At 46.6% G+C, this 21,763-nt stretch overlaps 5 protein-coding genes across 5 annotated transcripts; 3 read left to right on the top strand and 2 right to left on the bottom strand.

Moving 5' to 3' along the window:
• Nucleotides 1-179: 179 nt before the first annotated feature.
• Nucleotides 180-4,877, top strand: EYB26_000782 (uncharacterized protein; the record flags this gene model as incomplete). The annotated part of the gene is made up of 3 exons (XM_054260096.1): nucleotides 180-1,323; nucleotides 1,399-4,693; nucleotides 4,757-4,877. 3 exons carry the CDS (start codon nucleotides 180-182, stop codon nucleotides 4,875-4,877), a joined length of 4,560 nt encoding a protein of 1,519 aa, XP_054116071.1.
• A 225-nt stretch (nucleotides 4,878-5,102) lies between these two features.
• On the bottom strand, nucleotides 5,103-7,600 carry EYB26_000783 (uncharacterized protein; the record flags this gene model as incomplete). The annotated part of the gene is made up of 4 exons (XM_054260097.1): nucleotides 5,103-5,888; nucleotides 5,943-6,950; nucleotides 7,001-7,340; nucleotides 7,395-7,600. 4 exons carry the CDS (start codon nucleotides 7,598-7,600, stop codon nucleotides 5,103-5,105), a joined length of 2,340 nt encoding a protein of 779 aa, XP_054116072.1.
• A 365-nt stretch (nucleotides 7,601-7,965) lies between these two features.
• EYB26_000784 (uncharacterized protein) lies at nucleotides 7,966-9,663 on the top strand (the record flags this gene model as incomplete). Its single annotated transcript, XM_054260098.1, has 1 exon — nucleotides 7,966-9,663. One exon carries the CDS (start codon nucleotides 7,966-7,968, stop codon nucleotides 9,661-9,663), a length of 1,698 nt encoding a protein of 565 aa, XP_054116073.1.
• A 253-nt stretch (nucleotides 9,664-9,916) lies between these two features.
• Nucleotides 9,917-12,010, top strand: EYB26_000785 (uncharacterized protein; the record flags this gene model as incomplete). The annotated part of the gene is made up of 1 exon (XM_054260099.1): nucleotides 9,917-12,010. The coding sequence occupies one exon, from the start codon at nucleotides 9,917-9,919 to the stop codon at nucleotides 12,008-12,010; it is 2,094 nt and encodes a 697-aa protein (XP_054116074.1).
• Nucleotides 12,011-14,748: 2,738 nt separating this feature from the next.
• Nucleotides 14,749-17,263, bottom strand: EYB26_000786 (uncharacterized protein; the record flags this gene model as incomplete). Its single annotated transcript, XM_054260100.1, has 6 exons — nucleotides 14,749-15,065; nucleotides 15,117-15,632; nucleotides 15,699-16,375; nucleotides 16,474-16,998; nucleotides 17,053-17,199; nucleotides 17,250-17,263. 6 exons carry the CDS (start codon nucleotides 17,261-17,263, stop codon nucleotides 14,749-14,751), a joined length of 2,196 nt encoding a protein of 731 aa, XP_054116075.1.
• Nucleotides 17,264-21,763: the final 4,500 nt, after the last annotated feature.

The following is a 21,763-nucleotide window of genomic DNA, read 5'->3' on the forward strand; positions in this document are numbered from 1 at the left end:
GTTATATGGACAGGGGATATTTTCTCGCTTCCTCAGTTGAGAGCTTCCAATGAGCCAGCTTGAGCTACGCGCTTGTTTTTTGGAATTGAACATGCAGCCAGCACCTTTCTGACCTTCATATAAACGAATTCGGTTGCAGTGATTGACTTGCCTGAGCTTTCTTAATACGTTCTGTTATAATGGAACAACGACAACAGTATATCCCGCCTCCACCTCCAATATCTCAACCCAACCAGTCTCATATAATACCTCTGCCTCCTCCACCTCCGAGGCCATCCACCCAACAGCATGGCCTGATTCCACCACCTCCCCCTGGACCACCTCCTCAATCTGCTTACCCAGGATCGAATCAATGGCAAGCATGGCGCACGCAAAACTTTCCTCCTCCGCCTCCACCTCCTCCCGTACTTCATCCGTCCTTGATGCCAGCGAATCAGGGGTATCTTCGTCAACAACCCACTCCGTTGTCGATACCGATACTTGCGCCGCCAGCTGAAGGACAACCACTTACTTCAGCAACTTATATTCCGTCGAGTGAGACCTTCGGGCCAGGCGTAGGCATTCCGCCGCTCTATGAGAATTATGGACACTCGGCGGTCACGGAGAGGCCACGACCAAGCGCCACTACCTGGGATAGTGCGTCTTCGGATACTTCTTATAGAAGAGATGGGAGCATTCCTCCTACCCCATCTCGCAATTTGCCCCCTTCTCTTGTCCTCGGGGCCTTCAACGACAATATGTCGCCGGGACCAGCAACGGCCACAATGCAAAATCCTGGTGCTGAACCAGCACGAACAACAAGCCACAAACACAATGCCAGCGGTACGTCTCTTGGCGGAATATCATTTGGAGATGCAGCCATTCAATGGCCCCTTGAAAGGGTAGTTAGCTGGCTTGCGAGAAATGGCTTTTCAAAGGACTGGCAAGAGACTTTCAAGTCCCTAGAACTCCAAGGTGCGGATTTTTTGGAGCTCGGCCATGGGTCTAATGGTCGTGGGAACCTTGGTAAAATGCACCAAGTTGTCTATCCTCAGTTAGCAAAGGAGTGCCAGAAAAGCGGGACTGGCTGGGACCAAGCCCGAGAGCGTGATGAAGGCAAACGAATGCGAAAATTGATCCGCCAGATACAAGATGATGGGAGCGAGGCAAAGTTCGCAGATAAACGAAGGGAATCACAGACACTGCCTAGTGCTTCAACAGATGGAGGTGTCGAGAATTCTCCTAACTTAGGATGGGATTCACCATTTCCACCGTTTGGGCCAGCGGTAGCAGAAAATACTTACAGCCAGCATCCCGCTCACCGTCCACCTCCTGCTTCAATCAGTAAGCCGAACACTCAAGCCCGTCCGGGTACAGCTCCATCTGTACAGAAGCATGATGTTGTTGACAGTGACCCAGCCATAAACCAGCGGTCGGAATTTTCTAGAAGCGCACTTGCAAATTTGGACGAATATCGAAGACCAAGTCCTTCTTCAACTAGCGACGGTGGCATGTTTCCACCACCGTCGTTCAAGGCCCACGAAGATAGTCCCCAAAGTGGAAGTCCGGCAGCACAGCACGCCTTCCCTGTTCAGTCTGGATTGACCTCATCCTCAACCGGGGATCTTACATCCAAGTTTGAGCACCATCGGGGAAATAGCACAGATTCCCTCTCTGGACGTGGAAACTCAACTATGCCGCGATTTTATGAAAACCGAAAGCAAACACAAGATAATTCACGTCTAACGGCCCAAGATGCCGGCAAAGATGCCGGGAAAGGCTTCTTCCAATTTTTCAAGAAGAAATCGCGCTATCACGATTCGAATCCATCGCCAGAAGATCAACTTTTGGATTCACCCACAAGCCCCTCATTCACGCGTCATAATGGCATGAATAGTCCTTTTAACAAGTCGTCTTATAACAATAGTGACCTATCCCTAGCCGAGCGTCCCTTATCTACTTCATTTTCTGATTATGAAAGAAGTACAGCTCGATTAAAATCCACAAAGCAAAGATACGCTATGGCCACTCTGGATGGCTGGAATTATCGCCTGATAGATATTACAGAGGCTGATACAGCTGAGAGTCTGAGAACGGCAATCTGTCAAAACCTAGGTATCGTGGATTGGCATACCGCCCAAATCGCAGTGACAGAGCCAGGACAACTAGAGCATGAAGATTTTCTGGATGACTCGATGCTTGTTCTTAGTCGTCGTGCGAGAGCAGATCCTTTAGGGTCTCTCAAGTTCTATGTTCGGGGCAATGTGTCGCCAAATTCCACTGGCTTGGGCGTATCTTTCCCTGAGAAGGCCACATCATCTCCTATTTCAGCCCATCGTCACTTGCAAAGAAAGTCCCCGGAAGAGGATGCTATGCATCGTGGCGTTCAGCAAACCCAAGGAGCATCTGGTTCGCCTCTTTTTGCTCACCAATCTGCTACGGCAACCGGCTCTGACCAGCCGTCACCATCCTTGCATGAGAGTATACGCGCCAACGCTGCCCCTAATCTCGATTCATCATCACGACATGAAGAGCGTCTACTCGATGTTGACCGGAAACAGCGTACCTTCTCCAGGTCGAAGCAGCCCCCGGATTTACAACTTCATAATGCCAATTACAGTGAGAACGGATATCGAAGTAGGGGCGTTATCGACTTTGACCAACCGCGGGTTTCTCCGTATGATGACAAACGAGTCGAGGGGCTTGTGCCTCAGCGGAAGCCGCCATCTGCCCCTTCTGAATCGAGTACACTCACCAAGGTCAATTCTCTCAGCAAGAAAGGCGCTGATCGTACTCGCGTTTCGTCAAGGATGCAGCACCAATCACCCAAATATAGATTAATCCAAGAGGAATCGCTGGAAATAAATAATTCCTCAAGCCTTAGGAATCCCGATCCAGTGTATACGGCTTACGGGCAATCAGCCGACGCCACTTCTTCCTCCACATCGTCGCAATCTACTCTCACCGATAACACTTCGAATACCGTGCGAAGAAACCCGCCAACAGCCTCCTCATTCAAACCACCTTCTCTACAAAGTCGAAAGTCATTTGGTCCAGAATATGACTTCGAGGAAGCGAATGTCACGTTTAATGCACCTCGAACACCTCAGATAGAATCAGATAATTCCGAGGACGATTCTGATGATGGTCTGTTTGCAGTACCTCTTTCAACAAAAAAAGATACCTCAAAAGACAAGGGACCTGCATCAGAGACCACACCTCCCAAGTCCCAGAAACCTTCTCTTACAGTCAACACCTCGACAAGATCCACTAAGGGATTATCGGTTAGTTTCAGGTCGCCTAATCCCAGTGATGAGATATCTGCTGGTCCTTCGTACCCTAGCTCAGCGGTTATGCCATCGGACATGCGCTCGACACAGGATCAAAGCGGCGCAATATCCACGAATGCATTACCGTCTCCTGAGGATGAATCGTATCGTCGCAGAGACTCTTTTGCGAGAGATGACATCTGGGCCAGTCGTCCTCCTGTTGAAGGTGTTATCAACAATCTTGACGATTTCTTCCCCAACATTGATCTCGATGAGCCATATCTTGAGGCTCCAGGCACGTCTCCTCCTAGTTCTCCAGTCAACACGGCTCTGAAAGACAAGCCAGGGTCCTCGTTCCAGGGACCACCGAACACTTCTCACCAGGGATCTGATCAACAAGGACCTGGCGTTCCTGACGCCAGATACTCAGTCGCGCAACGTAATATCAACAAGGCTGGAGGGTTGAGTCGTATGAAGTCTATACGTGAAGTTGCCAAAGGCGCTCAACAAGCTCAACAAGTTATCAGGAACCGAAGCATTGCAGGCCCAGCCAATAAGAAATCAGGCGACATACTTCGACGAAAGAGCACCAAAATGTTTGGCGCGAAAATTATGCAAATTAGTCCACAGCCTGGAAGTCGGTTGAGCCAGTTAAACAGCGTGCCTAAACGGGAGCAGACTTTCCGTATCATTCGAGGTCAACTTATTGGAAAAGGTACATATGGTAGAGTGTACCTTGGCATGAATGCCGATACTGGAGAGGTGCTTGCCGTGAAACAAGTTGAGGTCAACCCCAGAGTGGCTGGTCAAGACAAAGATCGCATGAAAGAAATGGTTGCTGCCATGGACCAAGAAATTGATACGATGCAACATCTTGAGCATCCAAATATCGTGCAGTACCTTGGCTGTGAGCGCGGTGAATTGTCCATCTCAATCTACCTTGAGTATATTTCTGGTGGTTCTATTGGTAGCTGTTTACGCAAGCATGGCAAATTCGAAGAGTCGGTCGTCAAATCACTGACGCGACAGACGCTGAGCGGTTTATCTTATCTACACGACCAGGGTATCCTCCATCGTGATCTCAAGGCAGACAACATCCTCCTTGATTTAGATGGGACATGCAAGATTTCGGATTTCGGTATCTCGAAGAAGACGGACAATATCTACGGCAATGATGCGTCTAATTCAATGCAAGGGTCTGTGTTCTGGATGGCCCCGGAAGTTGTGCAGTCTCAAGGGCAGGGTTACAGTGCCAAGGTAGACATCTGGTCACTCGGCTGTGTAGTTTTGGAGATGTTCGCTGGACGTCGACCATGGAGCCGGGAAGAAGCGATTGGTGCTATCTTCAAGTTGGGTAGTCTCAGTCAAGCACCACCAATTCCGGAAGACGTGTCTGTGAATATCAGTCCTGCAGCCTTGGCTTTTATGTATGACTGCTTTACAATGTGAGTTATCAACCTTGCAAAGGTTTGACGTGTATACGACATTGCTAACCTGATGGATGATAGTGACACATTCGATCGTCCAACTGCCGATACTCTTCTCAATCAACATCCTTTCTGTGCGCCGGACCCGAGTTATAATTTTGAGGAGACGGAGTTGTATGCTAAGATTCGTGATGTGCTTTAATATTTTTATGGACCGTCTTTGGTTGTACTGTACAGAGTCGCGGGGGGGGAATCGAATCTTTTTGTTGGAACGCCTATGTATTGGCATCTTTTCATTTCGCATTTACTTGAATAGCGTAGCCAAACTCATTGACTATACTGAGAATAATGCCATAAATATCTACAAAATCGTATGCAATAATTAGTTATACAAGAGAACGTATGTAAGCTCCAACGATCAAGATCTCTATGATACAATCGACCCACGATCTTCGTCATCCTCCTCATTGTCGAGAGAACGCAAGCCAGCAACACCAACCCTAAAAACCCCTTCACTCCATTCCTCGAAGGTGTCGACGTCCCAGACAGCGTCCTCTCGACCTTTGCCTTTCACATTGGCTGCTACACCTTTGCTCTTCGCTAATGAAGCGATATAACCCTCATAGAACTCTTCGTATATCTGTATAACGCGGTCCTGTACTGCGCCAACCAACGTCTCTTTTGTGCGGGTATCTTCAAGATAGTCATCTAAAGCTTTACGTAGGAGGGGGACTTCCTTCTCAATGCTTCGACATATGGGGCTTATTGCGACTCCATCTGCCATGTTATCCTTCTCAATAAATTTCGTGGGTAGGGCGGACGTCATACGAGTGGCAAAATGGTTCGTGAAGTCGTTGATTACTGTCCGGAGTCTGCCGTCAAGTTCTACTTTTGCATCGAGCATGTTCTCCACGACTTTTGGTAAGAGGCCGCCACCCACGAGGCGCATGAGATTGCTAGGGTTGAAGAGACCTCCACGTTCGCGAATCTCCCAAAAGGTACTCGTTACTCCTGAGAAGTCAAGTGATATGTCGGGCGTGACGTACTCGATATCGAATGCGACGATCTGTTGTTTAAGAATGAGAAGGTGCTTGATCAAGAATAGTTGGCCATCTGTAGGAGAATATTTGTTCGATATTTGTGTGCTTGCTTGATGGAGTGAGAATGTCGTTTGATGTACGATCTGATGCGCAAGATCATCAAAAACTGTAGACTGTTTGATGGTTTAGCAGATACTTATAAAGGAAAACGACGACATGAAACTCACGTTGACCAGCCTGTATATACGACTAAGCAGCCAAATAGCTTTTCGCAGTGTGGGATACCAAGCCTGAAATGTAGCTTGGCTCTCAATATCCCAGAGCGCGTCTTTTTCTGTGGGGGAATCTGTCTCTTCGTCGACAATTGTTGGTGTCTTTGGCAGTGTAGACCCTTTCCGACCCGACAGTGGTATGCCTCTGGCAGAGGATGAGATTTGTCGGATTCGAGTTGGATAGTCCAAGTCCTCCGGTTTTGGACGATATCTCTCAATCTCGCTGCGAAGAATACCTTGCACTTGGAATACTAGACGAGTCTGCGCATCTGCAAGAGCAGGTTGGATAAGGATGGAGAAATCCAGCTGGTTTGGATCATTATATTCCGCTTCGTCTTCTGGGTCAGACATATAACGAGTTTGCAACAACGTGCACAAGTGGCAGAGCTTGATCAAGTTCGTTTCATGAATGATTCTAGGTCTCAAATGGTCGTACAGAGGCTCACAAATAGATTCCAAGAAATCATATAAACCTACTTGACCATGGAACCATTCTCCCCAGAGTTCGAATTCATCAAGACACACCCCACGTATATAGCCAATGCTAGCTCTAGCAAACGCTACCAGGTCCTTAGAGGTACTAGGAGCTTGTGCAATGCTAGTAAGCTTTTTCCGTGCCAGTGGAATGATAAGCTTTCCCCGCGTTGCGGCAAAGCTAGTGTGCAATTCGTTCATAAGACTTTGGTACTCCGCTTCGGTTCCCTGCTCTGGATCAACTGGCGGGACAGCCCGTTTCTGGATCTCCAATCCAATTTGTTTCATCTCAGCAGCCCCGATGCGGAATTTCGCATACAATAAGGCTGACATTGTGGTATCGTTGAGCTGTTTGTCGGCAATCCTTTTCGATACCCCCGATGATGTTTCTCGTAGTGCAGCTACAAAGTGTCCACGGATAAGTGTCAATGCACGGGTCAATAGTAGTCGGTATCTTGATCGGTAAACCTCCGCTTCTTTTTGCTCAGGCTATAAATTATCAGCAAGTAGTATTTCAAAACTGGATCTTGAGAACATACATGAGACTCCATGTAATCCAAACACTCATCGAGCTTTCTCAGCATATCTGAGAACTCACTGTTGCGGACTGTCTTTCCTGCTCCAGGAGCATTGAGCTTCCGAGAAGCAGGATCAAGAAACTCATAATATACAAGGTTGTCCCTAATATCGTCCGCCAGGCGAGTATTCTTCGACTGCGTAGTCAATAGTCCTTCACATTGTTTCTGGAATGTGGACGTTTGCAGATCGACAGCTTGGAATGATTTCGAGAGACTTGACAAAAGCTCAAGGGTTGACGATGTGTCGGCAAGAAGGGAGTCAAGGTGTGCTCTGGATATCTCAAGTTCGTGAAGACATGACCTGGCCGTATGTTAGACATACCATTATCGTGCTCGTTGAGACCAACTGACATACTGATATGCTTCATGACTTGCATCTAGCAAGTCTTCTTCCACATCATGGTACCACTTTCCAAACTCCACTTCATCACTGATCGCGGAAATACCGGTTTCTTCCTCTATTTGTGTGAATTGCGTCGGTGCTTTGGCTTTTGGTTTTGTTCGTTGTGTACCGGATGGGTCACTGGGACTCCGAAGGCGCCCCGCGGACTGTGGCAGCATCGCATGAATGTCTTTCCGGTAGAATCCTGTTTTTTAATACGAGAAGAATATATACATAATGTATAGTGAATTTGCCACTGAGAACTCCAAATCTGAAGAGCTTAAACTTGAAGCTCTAGGGTTCAATGGGTATCTTTGATGTTGAAAGGACACCATCTGTTGTGCCTCCATACTGGCGGAGGCCCGAAAGATTCTGCCACCGCCTGCGCAACCAGCTTCAACTTTCCAAGTAATGAGGAGGGCTCCTGAACTACGGAGTATAGCTAAGACAACTGCAATTTTCAGAGTACAACTCTAGATTTACTGGAATACTAAACGCCGTCGATCGAATAATGCACGCAGGTCACGCAAGACGACCGATTACCATGGTAATCGGGCCCTCGTCACGCCTACTCAGAGCTCAACTCCGCGCTCGAAACTTCAGAAGAAACTATAGCCAGCAAACATCACGGACGTCCGGAAGCCCTCGAAAATGGGCTGGTCCTGCAGTGGCTCTCCTGGGAACATTCACCGCAGCTACCGCAGCTTACGTTTGGAAAGGTCAGCAAGGAACACCAGAAGCACCACCGTCTAGGCGAGTAGAGAACTTTACTTTTGAGAAGCCCAAGATCAATGCCTCTGTGACGGAAGAGCGGAATCGCGAGAACCTCAGTGCCCAGCATGCACAAATAAAGAAGATGTCAGCCAATCCTGGGGTCTATGTTTGGGGATCGAATAGTCACCGTGTTGTTGATCCGGATTCGAAAGAAACAATAATCAAGGAACCGCGTCGCTTGCGCTACTTTGAAGGCCAATTTCTTAGGGATATCAAATTGGATCAGACTTCCGGGGTTGCAGTGACTGAAAATGGCGATTTGGTTCAATGGGGCAAAGGCTATTCGGAAACCGACTACCAACCCACACCTACCCTGACGGGGAAGAATCTGGTCAAGATTAGCATGTCGAGGGACAGAATTATAGCACTTTCTTCCAACGGAAATGTTTATTCAATCCCAATTTCGAAGACCGATCAGCAATCAGGATCAAAGCCATCCGAAAGCTCCTGGGTTCCAGGGTGGTCCTCTAGAGCTCGAATTAGCTACCGTCAACTCGTGCCTCAGCTCAGTCTAGGCGAAAAAGTCACATCAATTAGCGGTGGTTTGGAACATGTCTTGCTGCTTACAAATGCTGGTCGTGTATTATCTGCTGCTGCTGCCACCGAGGCATATCCCACAAGGGGCCAATTAGGGATTCCCGGGCTGACCTGGGCAACTCGGCCAAAGGGACCCGTGGATTATTGCCACGAGTTATCAACCTTGAAAGATTTCAAAATTGTACAGATAGCAACTGGAGACTTCCATTCCCTGGTGCTCGACAAGAGTGGTCGTGTTTTCAGTTTTGGAGACAATTCTGTTGGACAATTAGGCTTTGAGTACGATCCAGCTTTACCTATAATCGACACGCCGACACAATTGCCCATCAAAGCTCTATATCCAAGCAAAAATTGGTCCGCTCAGGTCACGAGTATCGCTGCTGGTGGTTACACCAGTTTCATCACCATTGATGCGGTACGGAAACTCCTAACGGACGACAAATCCGTTGTCACAACTCAAGGTATCTCGACTGTCGACACCTGGGCTTTCGGTAGAGGCATTCACGGGGCACTCGGAAATGGTAAATGGACGCATTTCCAGGACAGTCCGAGCAAGATGAAGGCACTGAGCGGCCTCAGTGAATATGACGAGAAAACCCAGAAATTACAACCTATTCGACCCGTCCAGATATCAGTCGGTGCTACACATGCCGCAGCTGTGTTAGGAAACAATGCACACTTGGCAAATGCGAAGAAGTCGTCCATTGCGGATATCAAATGGGGCCAGGATACATTGTGGTGGGGAGGCAATGAATCTCTTCAAGTTGGAACTGGAAAGCGAAGCAATGTTCCCACTCCTACCCATATACTTCCTCCACCTGATGTTGCGACGTCTACAAATCTCGACGAGGCGCGCTTCCAGATTATCCCAGGCAAACAACGGATAGAGTGCGGCAGGCAGGTTACTGCTGTCTATTCAGTAAAAGTTTAGTTATGTACGATATCATGTAATATAATCTCACCTCCACGGCTTGTGTCTTCGCTACTATAGCAAACAAATAAATAACACGAGGCCAACAAGTCGATTAGAGATATAGGTGACAATGCAAACGATGCAAACAGGTCTTATCGGCCGTGCACGGACCAATGCTTATCGAAAAATTTCCCTCCGCAGAAAATAGTTTCAACTTCCAAACCTCAAAACATCACAAACTTTGACAGAATTGCTGAGTGCACAATTCATCATGCCTCGCGAAAAACAGAAGAGAGGGCGCCGCGCTCAAGAAAAAGAGAAACGAGAGGAAAACAAGCGAAAACTAGAAGACGACCACGAGGAGCCAGCGCTTAAACGACAGAGACCATCATCAGAGGACCAGGCTGAGCCCGCAGATTACATACCACTCGACTCTGGCGAACACGAAGAACAGGAAATACCAGTCGCGGATCAAAATGACACACCTTTCTATGGGTTGCTGGACACCGAAGAGCAAGAATACTTCTCGAGAGCCGCCGAAGTTCTCGAATTGAATCAATTTCAGACCGCTGAGGAACAAAGCATTTTTGTCGAGAGCGTATACGAAGAAGCTAAAGGAAAAGAATTAAAGATTGCATGCAGTCAGTCGTGTTCACGTCTTTTGGAGAAAATCATCTCTCTTTCCAGTACCGACCAGCGTCGACGACTATTTGGCAAATTCCTTGGACACTTTTTAAACCTTGTACAGCACCGATTTGCGAGCCATTGTTGCGAGACACTCTTTGTCAAAGTCGCGCCCGCACTCAGCCATAAGACACACAATGCGCCTAAAAAGCAAATCATAGAGGAAGAAGGGAACGAAGAGCCATCTCTATCACTAGCCGATATGTTTCTACAGGTCATTTCGGAGCTGGAGGGTAATTGGGGATATCTGTTGACGGAAAGATTCGCCTCTCACACAATTCGTGTTCTTCTACTTGTCTTGGCAGGCGAGCCTGTGGATTTGTCATCGCACGGCTCTCTTGTCGCGAGCAAGGCAAAGGAAGGAGTTGAAGTTCATCGGATAGAAGGACAAGAGCGAGTTGTTTCCACGAAACATCACGCTGTTCCGGATGCGTTTATGGATGTGCTGAAAAAGGTCATGGCTGATATGACCGCTGGGCTGGATGATACATATTTGAGGGCATTGGCTACTCACCATATCGGAAACCCTGTTCTACAGCTTCTGGTATCATTGGAACTATCCCATTTCGGAAAATCGACCGCCAAAGATTCACGCTCTGTCTTGCGACGATTGATACCAGACGATACCATGGAGGAGGGCTCACAAAGCGCTATCTTCTTTACTGGACTTCTATATGATCCTGTGGGATCAAGACTGGTTGAGACCATCGTGCGCTCTGCACCCGGTAAATTGTTCAAGAATATACACAAAAACATTATCCGTGAGAGGATAGCATCTCTCTCACGCAACGAGATTGCTTCATATGTTCTTGTCCGCTGCTTAGAGCGAGTCGGTCGAGACGATCTACAAACTGATTTGGAGATGATTATTCCGGAAGTTCCTAATCTCATTGAGAGGTCGAGACTTACTGTTCCCAGAGCATTGATCGAGCGATGTCTCATTCGAAATATCGACACAACCCCGCTTGCAAAGGCATTACAGGAATCACTTGATAAAGATCCAGCCAAGAGGTTACAGCAACTACTCGAAGTGAATAACACAGATGGTCCTGCAGAGGAAGCAACTCCATCCGAAAAACCTGTGCAAGGAAAACCGAAAACATCTCCAGTGCTTCTACACAAATCACTCTTTGTACAAAAAATGCTAGAGGCGCCCGGCGCATTGAGCGAACTTGTTTACTCTGGGTTAATAGCAACCTCTACAGACACTATCATCAACATGGCCTGCAATTCAGTCACGTCACATGTCTTGCAAAAGGCTCTTACAGCACCTACCTCTACAACTCAATTCCGTCGTCAATTCATACCACAATTTTCCAGCCATATGAAGCAGCTCGCTCTAGACACCAGTGGATCTCATCTTGTCGACGCCCTTTGGGACGCGACAAAAGACATATACTTTGTCAAAGAGAGATTAGCACAGGAGCTAGCTGACAGTGAGCATGATCTCCGCGATTCGTTCATTGGCCGCGCAGTATGGAAGAACTGGTCGATGGATCTCTATAAGCGACGACGGGGAGAATGGAAAGGGAAAGCAAAGGGCCTCGACGATAAAGTAAAAGCTTTGAATATTGGCGGCGAGAAGCCCCGGACCAAGTCGAAACTTGACCTTGCCAGGGAGCGGTATGATGCTTCACAGAAATCTGCCGCTGACAGGAGTAGCATAGGCACGAAGTCTTGAATCAATATCTATAGATTATTATACAAGAAATTTTTTCAAAGTTGGAGCCGTCACTGTCCAGTCTGTATATGTAGTATCACCTTCCACACTCGGCCATAAGAACATTCAATCTCCCCATCACCACGCCACCACAGATTCAAAATGGAAGGAGGGCAGGAGCAGCGGCTCATATTTCCTATCGTCAACACCCATCCTGCACCCTCAGCAATTGTATCTGCTTGATGCTTGCCATATTTACAATTGATGCAGCTAGGACGCAACACACCGTCAATTCACTGGGATAGTTCGGTGGTTGTATGTAGGGCGTGTGTCCCTTGAACGAATGAGAGTTGTATCATGAGGGCGGTACGATGAAACTTGTACATCGGCGCAGCGCAAATGAAAGTATGTACTCTGCTTCACACGGAACAAACGGTATGCATACGGTAACTTCTGTCTTGTATTGTATACAGTACAATCCTAAACGAGTGGGTCCTAATAACCCTAATCGCATTCCATGGATCTTGACCGGTCGTTTTCGCAATATGTCCGGACTATGCACTATGCAACAGAGAACATGGTTATCGTGCCGTATGGTACGGTAAGAATACCTGACAATAAGTCTACCCTCTAGGGACTGCGATTTAACTTTGCTGATACCATCCTACTGGAAGAAGAGGCAAAAGAGATGGCAGTTCACTGAGCTCGAAGGTGGAAGTTCAACTAGACCCATTAGCAAGTTCGCTGCTCAGGAGCATTTAACAAACATTGAAGTACATATCAATTGAATCTCTACCGGAGTATACAATAATCTCAGTTACCAGGAATAAAGAACGCTCAGACTGCAACCTCACTGATTAGTTACATCGTATCAATTGTATCAAACCATCAACAACAAATGCAACCGTTGGCTCTACAAATTCCTCGCGGCGACTAGTCCGACTGTCCAACACATTAGTATCATGTCAAACCGATTGTGCTTTGAGTTTCCCATGGGTCCGGAAATATCATCCATGTATATCTGTGCTGCAAGTGGAATGACTAACCTACTACCTAGCCACGTTGGCGTGAAATAAGTGAGTCGATAAGAGATGGATAACGGGGTGACTGATAAGAAACCCCCGAGCATCTCCATGCTTTACATGAATACAGCTTAGCCCGGAGAAGCCTAGCCCTAATACTCTTACCGTACATACGAATCTTTCGACTAGTACAATTTCAAATCGAGATACCCTCGAGGCTGCCCCACTCATCGGTAAGATTTCGATCGAGCACTAATCCCAAATAGTAATTAGGGTTTGTACTAGTAACTTTACGCCTCTCAGCCACTCACAAGGCCCACACGGAGGAAGGAAATAATAAACGGACAGCCTCATATCGCGAGACAGAAATGCAAAGGACAACGGTCGGGTCGACGTATGCAACTGGAGACTGGAGAACGCCACATAAAAGAAGCTATGGGCGGCCCACACCTTGACGTCATTTATTTTGCGAGGAGAAAAATGGATGCGTACTTGCCAAACTACGTACGCCGAGCATTTCTCGATGTTCCCGTTGGAAATGCTGCTTTCCAGAATGTTTTGACTCGATTGAGAACGCAGGGATCAGGCACACATACTCCATATAATTGAGTCGGATTGCTGGTTTACCCATCATGTGACTACTTTTCATCCTGTAAAATCTTGTCAATTCAATTCTTAAGAAATCTTATGTACACTATGTGGTACCCCAGGTATGTCGCTCTGGACTCTGTATTTTTATTGAATTTACATCCTTTCGGTCCATAACGAGTGGAATACTGGACTGTTCTGGATTCAAGTCTTTAAGCGAAATCGCTCGGTTGGGATGGACCACTAATCACGATCACTTCCCAAAAAAAAAATCAGGTTCAAGTTCTCACGAACGGTGTGGCTTAGTTCATGGGCACTGTTATTTAACTCCCCGAGATTAGGGCCGGAAATCTCCTTATCTCTACGATACAATTACGTAGAACTTCTCCCTCTCATCCAATCGATTCTGCTAACCTATGATCAAATGTTGTTACAACAATTTGACGGATATTAGGGTGCAAGAAGACAGGAAGACATTTGCAAAATGACCTGATCGTGAGTTTTGTAAATAGAACACGAATATTCGTGTACCTCGCACCGTGTGTTCTATTCAGAAAAAATTGACTGAAAGAGTCAATCGAACAAACATGGACAATACACCCATATATATATAACATTGAATAGTGCATCGCTCTGACATGATCGCATGAAGACTCGTATATTGCCTTCGTTAAAAAAAAACAAAAAACCAAAACCATATGTGTATATCTCGGTTTCGCAGAAATGCAGCAACAGCGAAAAGGGCAAGCATCAAATGTAGACAAGAAGAGTAGAAAAATCAGACAAGACTAAGATCAAAGGGTATCATTGCTCGAGGACTCGTGTATTGTCCAACGTATTCAACGCCCATAACACAGTACCTGAACGCCATATTGAACAAATGTTCATGTTTTTGAAAACTCGACAAAAGCAACGAAATGTCAAAATCCCAAAGGAATGAATCTCCAACATACAATAGACGAGAAACTTCGCCAGTTAGTCGTGAAGCTAGAATGTATATTAATAAAAAGTACCAAATAGTGAAAAGAGCGCGTCAAGACGGCGCCACAAAATTGAAATCTGAAATCATCCCTAAACGTCGTATAATTATGATGAGAAATCGGTATCGAAATGCATTAAAAAGAGATCAAAACTCGATATGGTAGCGTCTTAGTAAGTCAACTTGACTTCCACCGCTGCCGTCGGAGGAGTACTGATATCCGGAGTAGTAACCTCTAATTTCGACGTCTCGATGATTTCGGCCAGCATGTCTTGTCCTTCGGGCAGTTGCTGAACCACATCATCGTCCACCATAACCTTGACTCCTTCTCGGCTGACACGTAATATTCGGACAATGCGATCTGGATCAATCTTGTATTTCTCCGAAATCTTGGTCATGAGATCTTGGACTGTCCTCTCGGTTAGATAGACGGCTCTGTAGTAATCACCATTTTGCTCGTCAAGGAATCGAATATAGAAACATGCAACTGTTGATCCTTAGCATTTGAGTTAACTCACAGCTAGATATGAATACTAACTTGGTTTGGGAGGGCGTTCTGCTGGCGGTCTGTAGGTTGGATCGATGTCGATAGCCTCGATGTATCCCGTTGCACCTTTTTTGACCTTTACAGGTTGTGTGGGAAGGGCGGCATTAGACCACTCCATGCCCTCATCCTGACTCATATAGATCTGGTTCGATAACTGTGTTTCCGGAGGCCGCCGTGGAGAGTTGGTGTTCGACAAGCTGCTGTTGGAGGGAGAAAGGATGTGAGAAATGCCAGAAGCTGCGTCATTGCTGCACAGCGACTCGCGAGTACTCCGGCGGGAGAGTCCTTCGAACTTGAACTCTTGTAGATCACCGGGTAATACGACGGGGAACAGATCAGGATCATCTTGATCGTCGCCCCTGAGACCGAGAACACTGACGGGTCGGGTCGACGAGAACATGTCTTGCATCATCGCGTATTTCAAATGAAGATCGTCTTCCGGGGAGAGCTTGCCGCCGTTTTCTTGCGAGTCCATGGACCACGTTCGCTTGTTCTTGGGAATTTTGACTGGGCGAGCAGTGTCAGATTGAATCAAGACATTCACATTACTACGTTTGCGTTTGCCAAAATTACCTCCACCCATCTCAAGTTGGGCCATTTGTTGTTTTAATTTCTCCATCGTTTTTTTGACGTGGGCGACATCGTTGGAGAGTTTGCGCTCCGCGCCATGGTCACGGAAAAGCTTGACTTTGCAGTAAGAGACCTCGGACATGGGCAGATCAGGTGTCGTGTCGCTGGGAGAAAGGATTTCGGTCTTTGCGCAAAATCGGACGGGGATACCCTTGACACCTTTGGAGTGGCTAAAGTCGGTTGACAGGAAGTTGAAACGAACAGAGACCGCACAGTCGGCGGAAGCGCTCGCAGAGTTTGCGGTCCAAGTAACACAGAAACCATCAAAGGATGCCTTTTCAAGCTCCACTTGACGCTGGCTCTGGTCGCCCTCTGCACCCTGGTTGGGATCGACGTATTCCACTGCAAGTAATTTTCCGCCTCTTTGGTGGGCTTCGCTCGAACCACGTCCTTCCTTCCATAATTGCCAGCAAGAAGAAGGCTTGGATCGCTGCTGTTCATCTTCAAACGAAACACGGATATAAGTTCGATACTTGCGGAGTTGCACGCCCGGTGGAGGCGGCGATGTGTCAACGACTGAGATTGAGTACGCTTGACCTTTGTTAAGATAAGTCACCGGAATCTCATCTGCATGTTTAACCATGGCTGTAGGAGCGCGCAAAGTGACGCTAAATCGAAACCTGTTGAATGTCAATTGCCAGAACTTTGATACAATGAACGAATGCCATCCGTATACCGGAGGCGGTAAATTTCTTTTCATGAGATTTTTTATGCTTACTTCTCGCTATCTGTTTCCGAGGCCACTTCCATTTGATCCTCAAAGCCAACGCTAGGCATCATCAGATTCATCGGTTGAGCACCTGGCACGGTCACCTGATCCATCGAAGATTCTTCTGATCTGTCCATAGGGTCGTATGCCGAGTCTTGGTGCATAAATGCACTTGGCGCAAAGGCTGTTTGTTGAACATAGGGGTTGTAGTGTTGTGGCATAAACTGTTGCTGCTGGGTGGGGAAATGGTTGACGTGCAATTCTCCGTTGGGACCGGCGGGGAAGCCGGCTGAAAGCGTGTTGGGCATGGAAATAGGTGTGACAAGGTTGTAGCCAAGTGGTGTGTGGAGGTCACCGGCTTGGTGGTGATATATCGTTGTCAATCCTCCAGGCGTAGGTGTATAATAGCCTGGAGGTTGATTGGCTAGTGCCATAAATTGAAAAGAATTTGGATCCATTAGGGACGGCGTGAATCGAAGGTCTTGAAGGTTTCTGGGAGTCGGATCGTTGACTTTGATCTCATCTTCATCGGGTCTAATCGAACTATTAGCATTGTTGCGACGGACAGTCACTCCGCTGGGAACATACTGGCCAGGCATTCCCCCTTCTACTGCTGCCGGGTTGATGGAGCCGGTATGCCTACTATCGCTGGGCATTGGGCCTGTCGAATTGACATCGGGAAATGTCTTCTTGAACTTGCTGATAAGCTCTTCGTCCGGCTTTTGTGATGTTCTTCTGGATCAAGTGATTAGCATTAGACATAACATCATATGCGAGAAGTTTACCTGTTGCGAAACATCTAGGCGATTAGAGTCGCGGAGAGTCAAATCGGGGGGGAATATTGTTAAAGGAAGATAATCGTAAGAGAGGGACAGAGGCAAGCCGACTTGCAACATTCGGATTGGCCACTGCCCTTCTCACTCTATGCAAAGCCGTGGTTGACTGATAACTGTGATGATATTTCTGACTGATCAGTTTTTGTATGACGTTGTTTTTTTTCAATCAATGTCGTTGAATGGGTAAAGAGAACGACCAGTTATCGTGAATGCGCTTTGATGGATAGCAGTAATGAAGCCGAACTTTTAGATACTACAACGAAGTCAAAGATAGCGGTTCCGTCTTGAGGCAAACGGCGATGTCCAAGGGCAACCAAATAGGAAGGTGGAATTAAAAAGTATTGAGTGTAATAGTTCTTCGACGGCAAGGCGTAGTTGACACTAATATATAAGTGATTTTGGCTCAGTAAGAAAAAAAGTTCAGATTCACAGTAGTAATGAACTTTCGTTGAGGGCGGGGGTGTTATGAACGCCTTCGGGGAGGGTTTGTGTTGTTATCCGCTATGATAAACCACGGTTCAAGATGGATATGGATCGTGCCCTTCCCCAATCGAGAGGTAAGTATCATGGAATGGGCAAGAGGCGCTTTCGACCGAAGGATGGATGGCGAAAAAAGGCGTCGAAATGGAAAGACAGAAAGAAAGAAGCCAAAGGGGACAATAAAAATGGAAAGAGAAGCTGTTTAGACGAGTAAAACGGCTGGTAGCTGGTCGTCGAAAGGTCGAGTGCACTAGATAGTCGTACGATGTGTGTAGAGGAGAAGGGTGGGTGGTCCCTTGCGGCTAAGGCCAAGCAATGAGCTCTCAGAGGAACCACATTATGACTTCACCAACATGGGAAAAATGCGTGGTAGTGGTCGTTGAGAGTGGACTGGATGAGATTTGAAAGAGAGCACGCAGTTTAGTAAGGAAGGATCATTCGGAAGGGAAAGAGGGAGTAGAAGGAGAAAGCCGTAGTAGTGTTAAGACGATAATACGATACAATACGTAGGATACCAAATTGAATGTGGGACAGCAGCAAGCCACAAGGGTGGAGACTTTGATGGAACCAGTGGTCGGATGGTGTATTAGTGTATTTACCGCGATATACAGTACTGTCGAAAGATGTACTCCGTACATACATAGTGCCTGGTGCTGTACTGCCACTTATCTCAGTTACCATCTTCAATCTTGTCCACTACTAGCGCCGTACTGTACTACGACCAACCCTTGTAATACACAATCTTTCGTACTATTTCCGTCTCTCTGAGACAAGTACGCTGACTAGTAGCTTTCGGGTTAGTACGACTTGCTGCTACCGAATTTCCTCTGGCGGTGGCAAGATCACTCCTTTCAATTTCTACTCTTCTTTTGACAGCCAGTTAGACACGCCAGCTCAACCGATCTATGACTCGTCCCAGACTACAGTAGCATCGCCTGCAAGCCACCATCAACAAGCGTCTAAATCTCTAGAATGAATCCAAGCAGCCTCGAGAAGAAAACCACGACTGGCATTTCCGCCCGCAAACCAAGAGCTTATGACTATAATAGGTATGTATACCAGACATACGAAGAAGGGATGCCTCATTGCGCGATTCGAATAAAACATGTCAAACAGAATGAATGTTCCAGAGATGAGAAAAGTCAAGCCTACATAGTATAGCCACCGTGAATCTCTATTGGACACTTCTTAAAATGCATGAATTACACGTTGAATCATCCATAAACAATGAAATTGAATGAAGAATGGTTACGGTACAGTTGAATGAACCAATAATCTTTCCGAAAAATGATTCCGAGCAACACGGAGTTAGCAGTTCCATCTGGCATTTTGACGGGCCCGTTACGCCACACGTGCGCCTGAGCTCAGCCATCCAATACCAATGCGTATTTGCCACGCCTTCATCACGGGTCCTTGATGCATATGTGCGCCTCATATCCCCTCATCCATGAAATGGCTTGTCATGGCGCGTATATCCATACCGCATGTAGGTCGCGAGGCTTGCATCATACTATGTAGGTAGAAATTGACATATGGCGGTCACATTGATATGGTATGATATGAGGAGTCTGTTGAGACATTCTCTGCTCATCAAGTATGGAACTCGAGCGAAGTAGGTTGTAGCCGACCAGTTTAGGTTTTCTGTTTGTTGAATTGTTTGTAGATCGGTCGCTCTAAGGTAGGGTTGTTGTAGCGTCTGCCGGATACTTAATCCGTGGAAACGGCTCGTCTCTAAGAAAGTTTAAACCCTTTGTTGTGCGATGCTTATGTTTCATAGGTTCTGATAGGCACATCGGCAGTTGCATATGATGTCATAAGCATACGTCAAGGACGTTTTAAATATAGAAAACTGCAGAGTTCTCCACAGAGCCTTCGCTTGGTATGCAGTACGTACTCATGCTACATACTACATACTACATATTGCATACGTAGCAGTGTGTAGTAAAATAATGAAGGTGGATGGATGATGCTCTACCTGCATTAAAACCGGAGAAGAAGTTTATTAATCTCCAGGGGTTCTTTGTGCGACTGCAGCGTCGAACAGCATGCTACCTACTGAATATTATGGTCCATATCAAATCAAAAAAAAAAAAAATGAGAGAACAATCACTCAAATTTTCAAGACCCAATGCGCTGGTCATTGGTCGGCATGTTTGAAGGATCGATCCATCGGAACAGAATTCCACCAATTACCGCCATAATACCAGATCTGCCGATGACATCATCGTATCGTACGGAGCGGATAGCTTACCGTAGAGAGTACCGTACTATGTACACTACACAGTACACACCCTCTACGCTAAACTAGACTGTAATAGGATTGTGGGGCCGGAAAGCCCCCAAAGGGAGCATAACTTAGCCCTTGGTCAAAACTTCCCGTAGTTAACTTAGTTACTAACTAGTTAGTTAACTAAATATTACGTAACTAGTTAAGTTATGTAACTAACTTAACTAGTACAGACTACGATACGTATCTTTACCGTTCAGATCTGAGTCAGGGCCTTGGTTCAGGGCTTTTCGACGCGGCTAATCCTTCATGAGCTTCATCTATGATCATTTTATTCCAAGTTCTAGACTGGATTGCAGTGCTGTTGCGTAGAGGCATCTTGATGATCGACAGATCTAGGCGTCTGTGCTCCATTGCGAGAGAAGTCGTCCCGGTTCCCCCTATCCTTTGTGCCCAAGTGGCTACGGAGTAGTACTACGTAACATACAGTCGACATCTCATAGTCTGATCTGATAATTTGGCATCACCACAAATCAATGCGTACTAACTAATCGTTAGCTCTATCGCGGAGATTACATTGGCATATGAGTATCCGCCGTATATGTCTAGAATTAACCACGATAGCAATCTCCTTCCAGATACGAATCGAATATGTACGGCACGAACGCCATGGCTTTTTTTTTGGCGTTTTCTTGTGCTTTCAAACGGAGAGATTTTCATGTTGCGGGCTCTGCTCGGTGTTCGCTACTCCCTTAATATCGAGTTGTGGATGTCCCCGGATTAATACATACAATAAACTTTGGACCGCTCGAGTCCGTGAACCTCAGCACTGACCATTGATTGTTGGACACTGTTTTGGTTATGCAAGCCTACCGCTTGTCTTTTGATATCAATGCGCTGTAATAATCATGAAGGGTTCCTGGGCTGGAAAGTTTAGTATGTGGTGAGTGAAGAGGAGGTGGGTCAGCTACAGAGGTCTAGAGGGACAGTCACAACTGCCGAGTTGATGTCGTTGACATCATAGCAGAATGCATATTACTCCTGGCAGTCAATAAGACGAGAGAGTAACCCACATGGGCGGGTTGTAAACGGCAGACCGGCTTGCCGATGCACCAAGATTGGCCAATTTCCTCTGTATGTCTCCTCGAGGAGTCGAGAATATCGAGACAGGAGATCCAACACTCACAACCACGTATTGAATCAATTGTAATTGATTACCACGACTAATTCTCTACGAGTTTACTCGCAAATATTATCCGTAGTGGAAGCGGCTTCCTTTTCCAAACAAGCGGGGTTAAATCGTATCAAGATACAAAAGCTGATTGAATCGTGTTGCAATGTCTGTAGTATCAGTAGTTATACTACGTACTCGAAGGACTTGGATTGTCATGTCGATACAGATAAATGCGGGGCGCCCAATCAGAGCAGCATGCGTGAGTCAGTCAACTCGGCGCGATGTCCGCAATACTTCTTCCTCTGTAGGTACCTGTTAGGAACTTCCTCCGTATTAGAAATCCGTACGGAGTATACGTAGTACAGAGCACACTGCTTCATACAAAGTGGTACGTACGTACGATGCCACGTAATAATCAAATGTGCCGTCCTAGCCAAAAACAATGGAATAATGAGCGTATTCTACCACCAATAATTGGCGTATTATCGACTGATATTAGATTAACATGTCGAAATCAACTTACACAACGAGGAGTATTCGTTCCGATCCGATTCCTTGGACTTTTGATCTAGAGTCAGTCAG

The sequence above is a fragment of the Talaromyces marneffei genome, chromosome 1 (assembly GCF_009556855.1).
Source record: "Talaromyces marneffei chromosome 1, complete sequence".
Classification (NCBI taxonomy): domain Eukaryota; kingdom Fungi; phylum Ascomycota; class Eurotiomycetes; order Eurotiales; family Trichocomaceae; genus Talaromyces; species Talaromyces marneffei.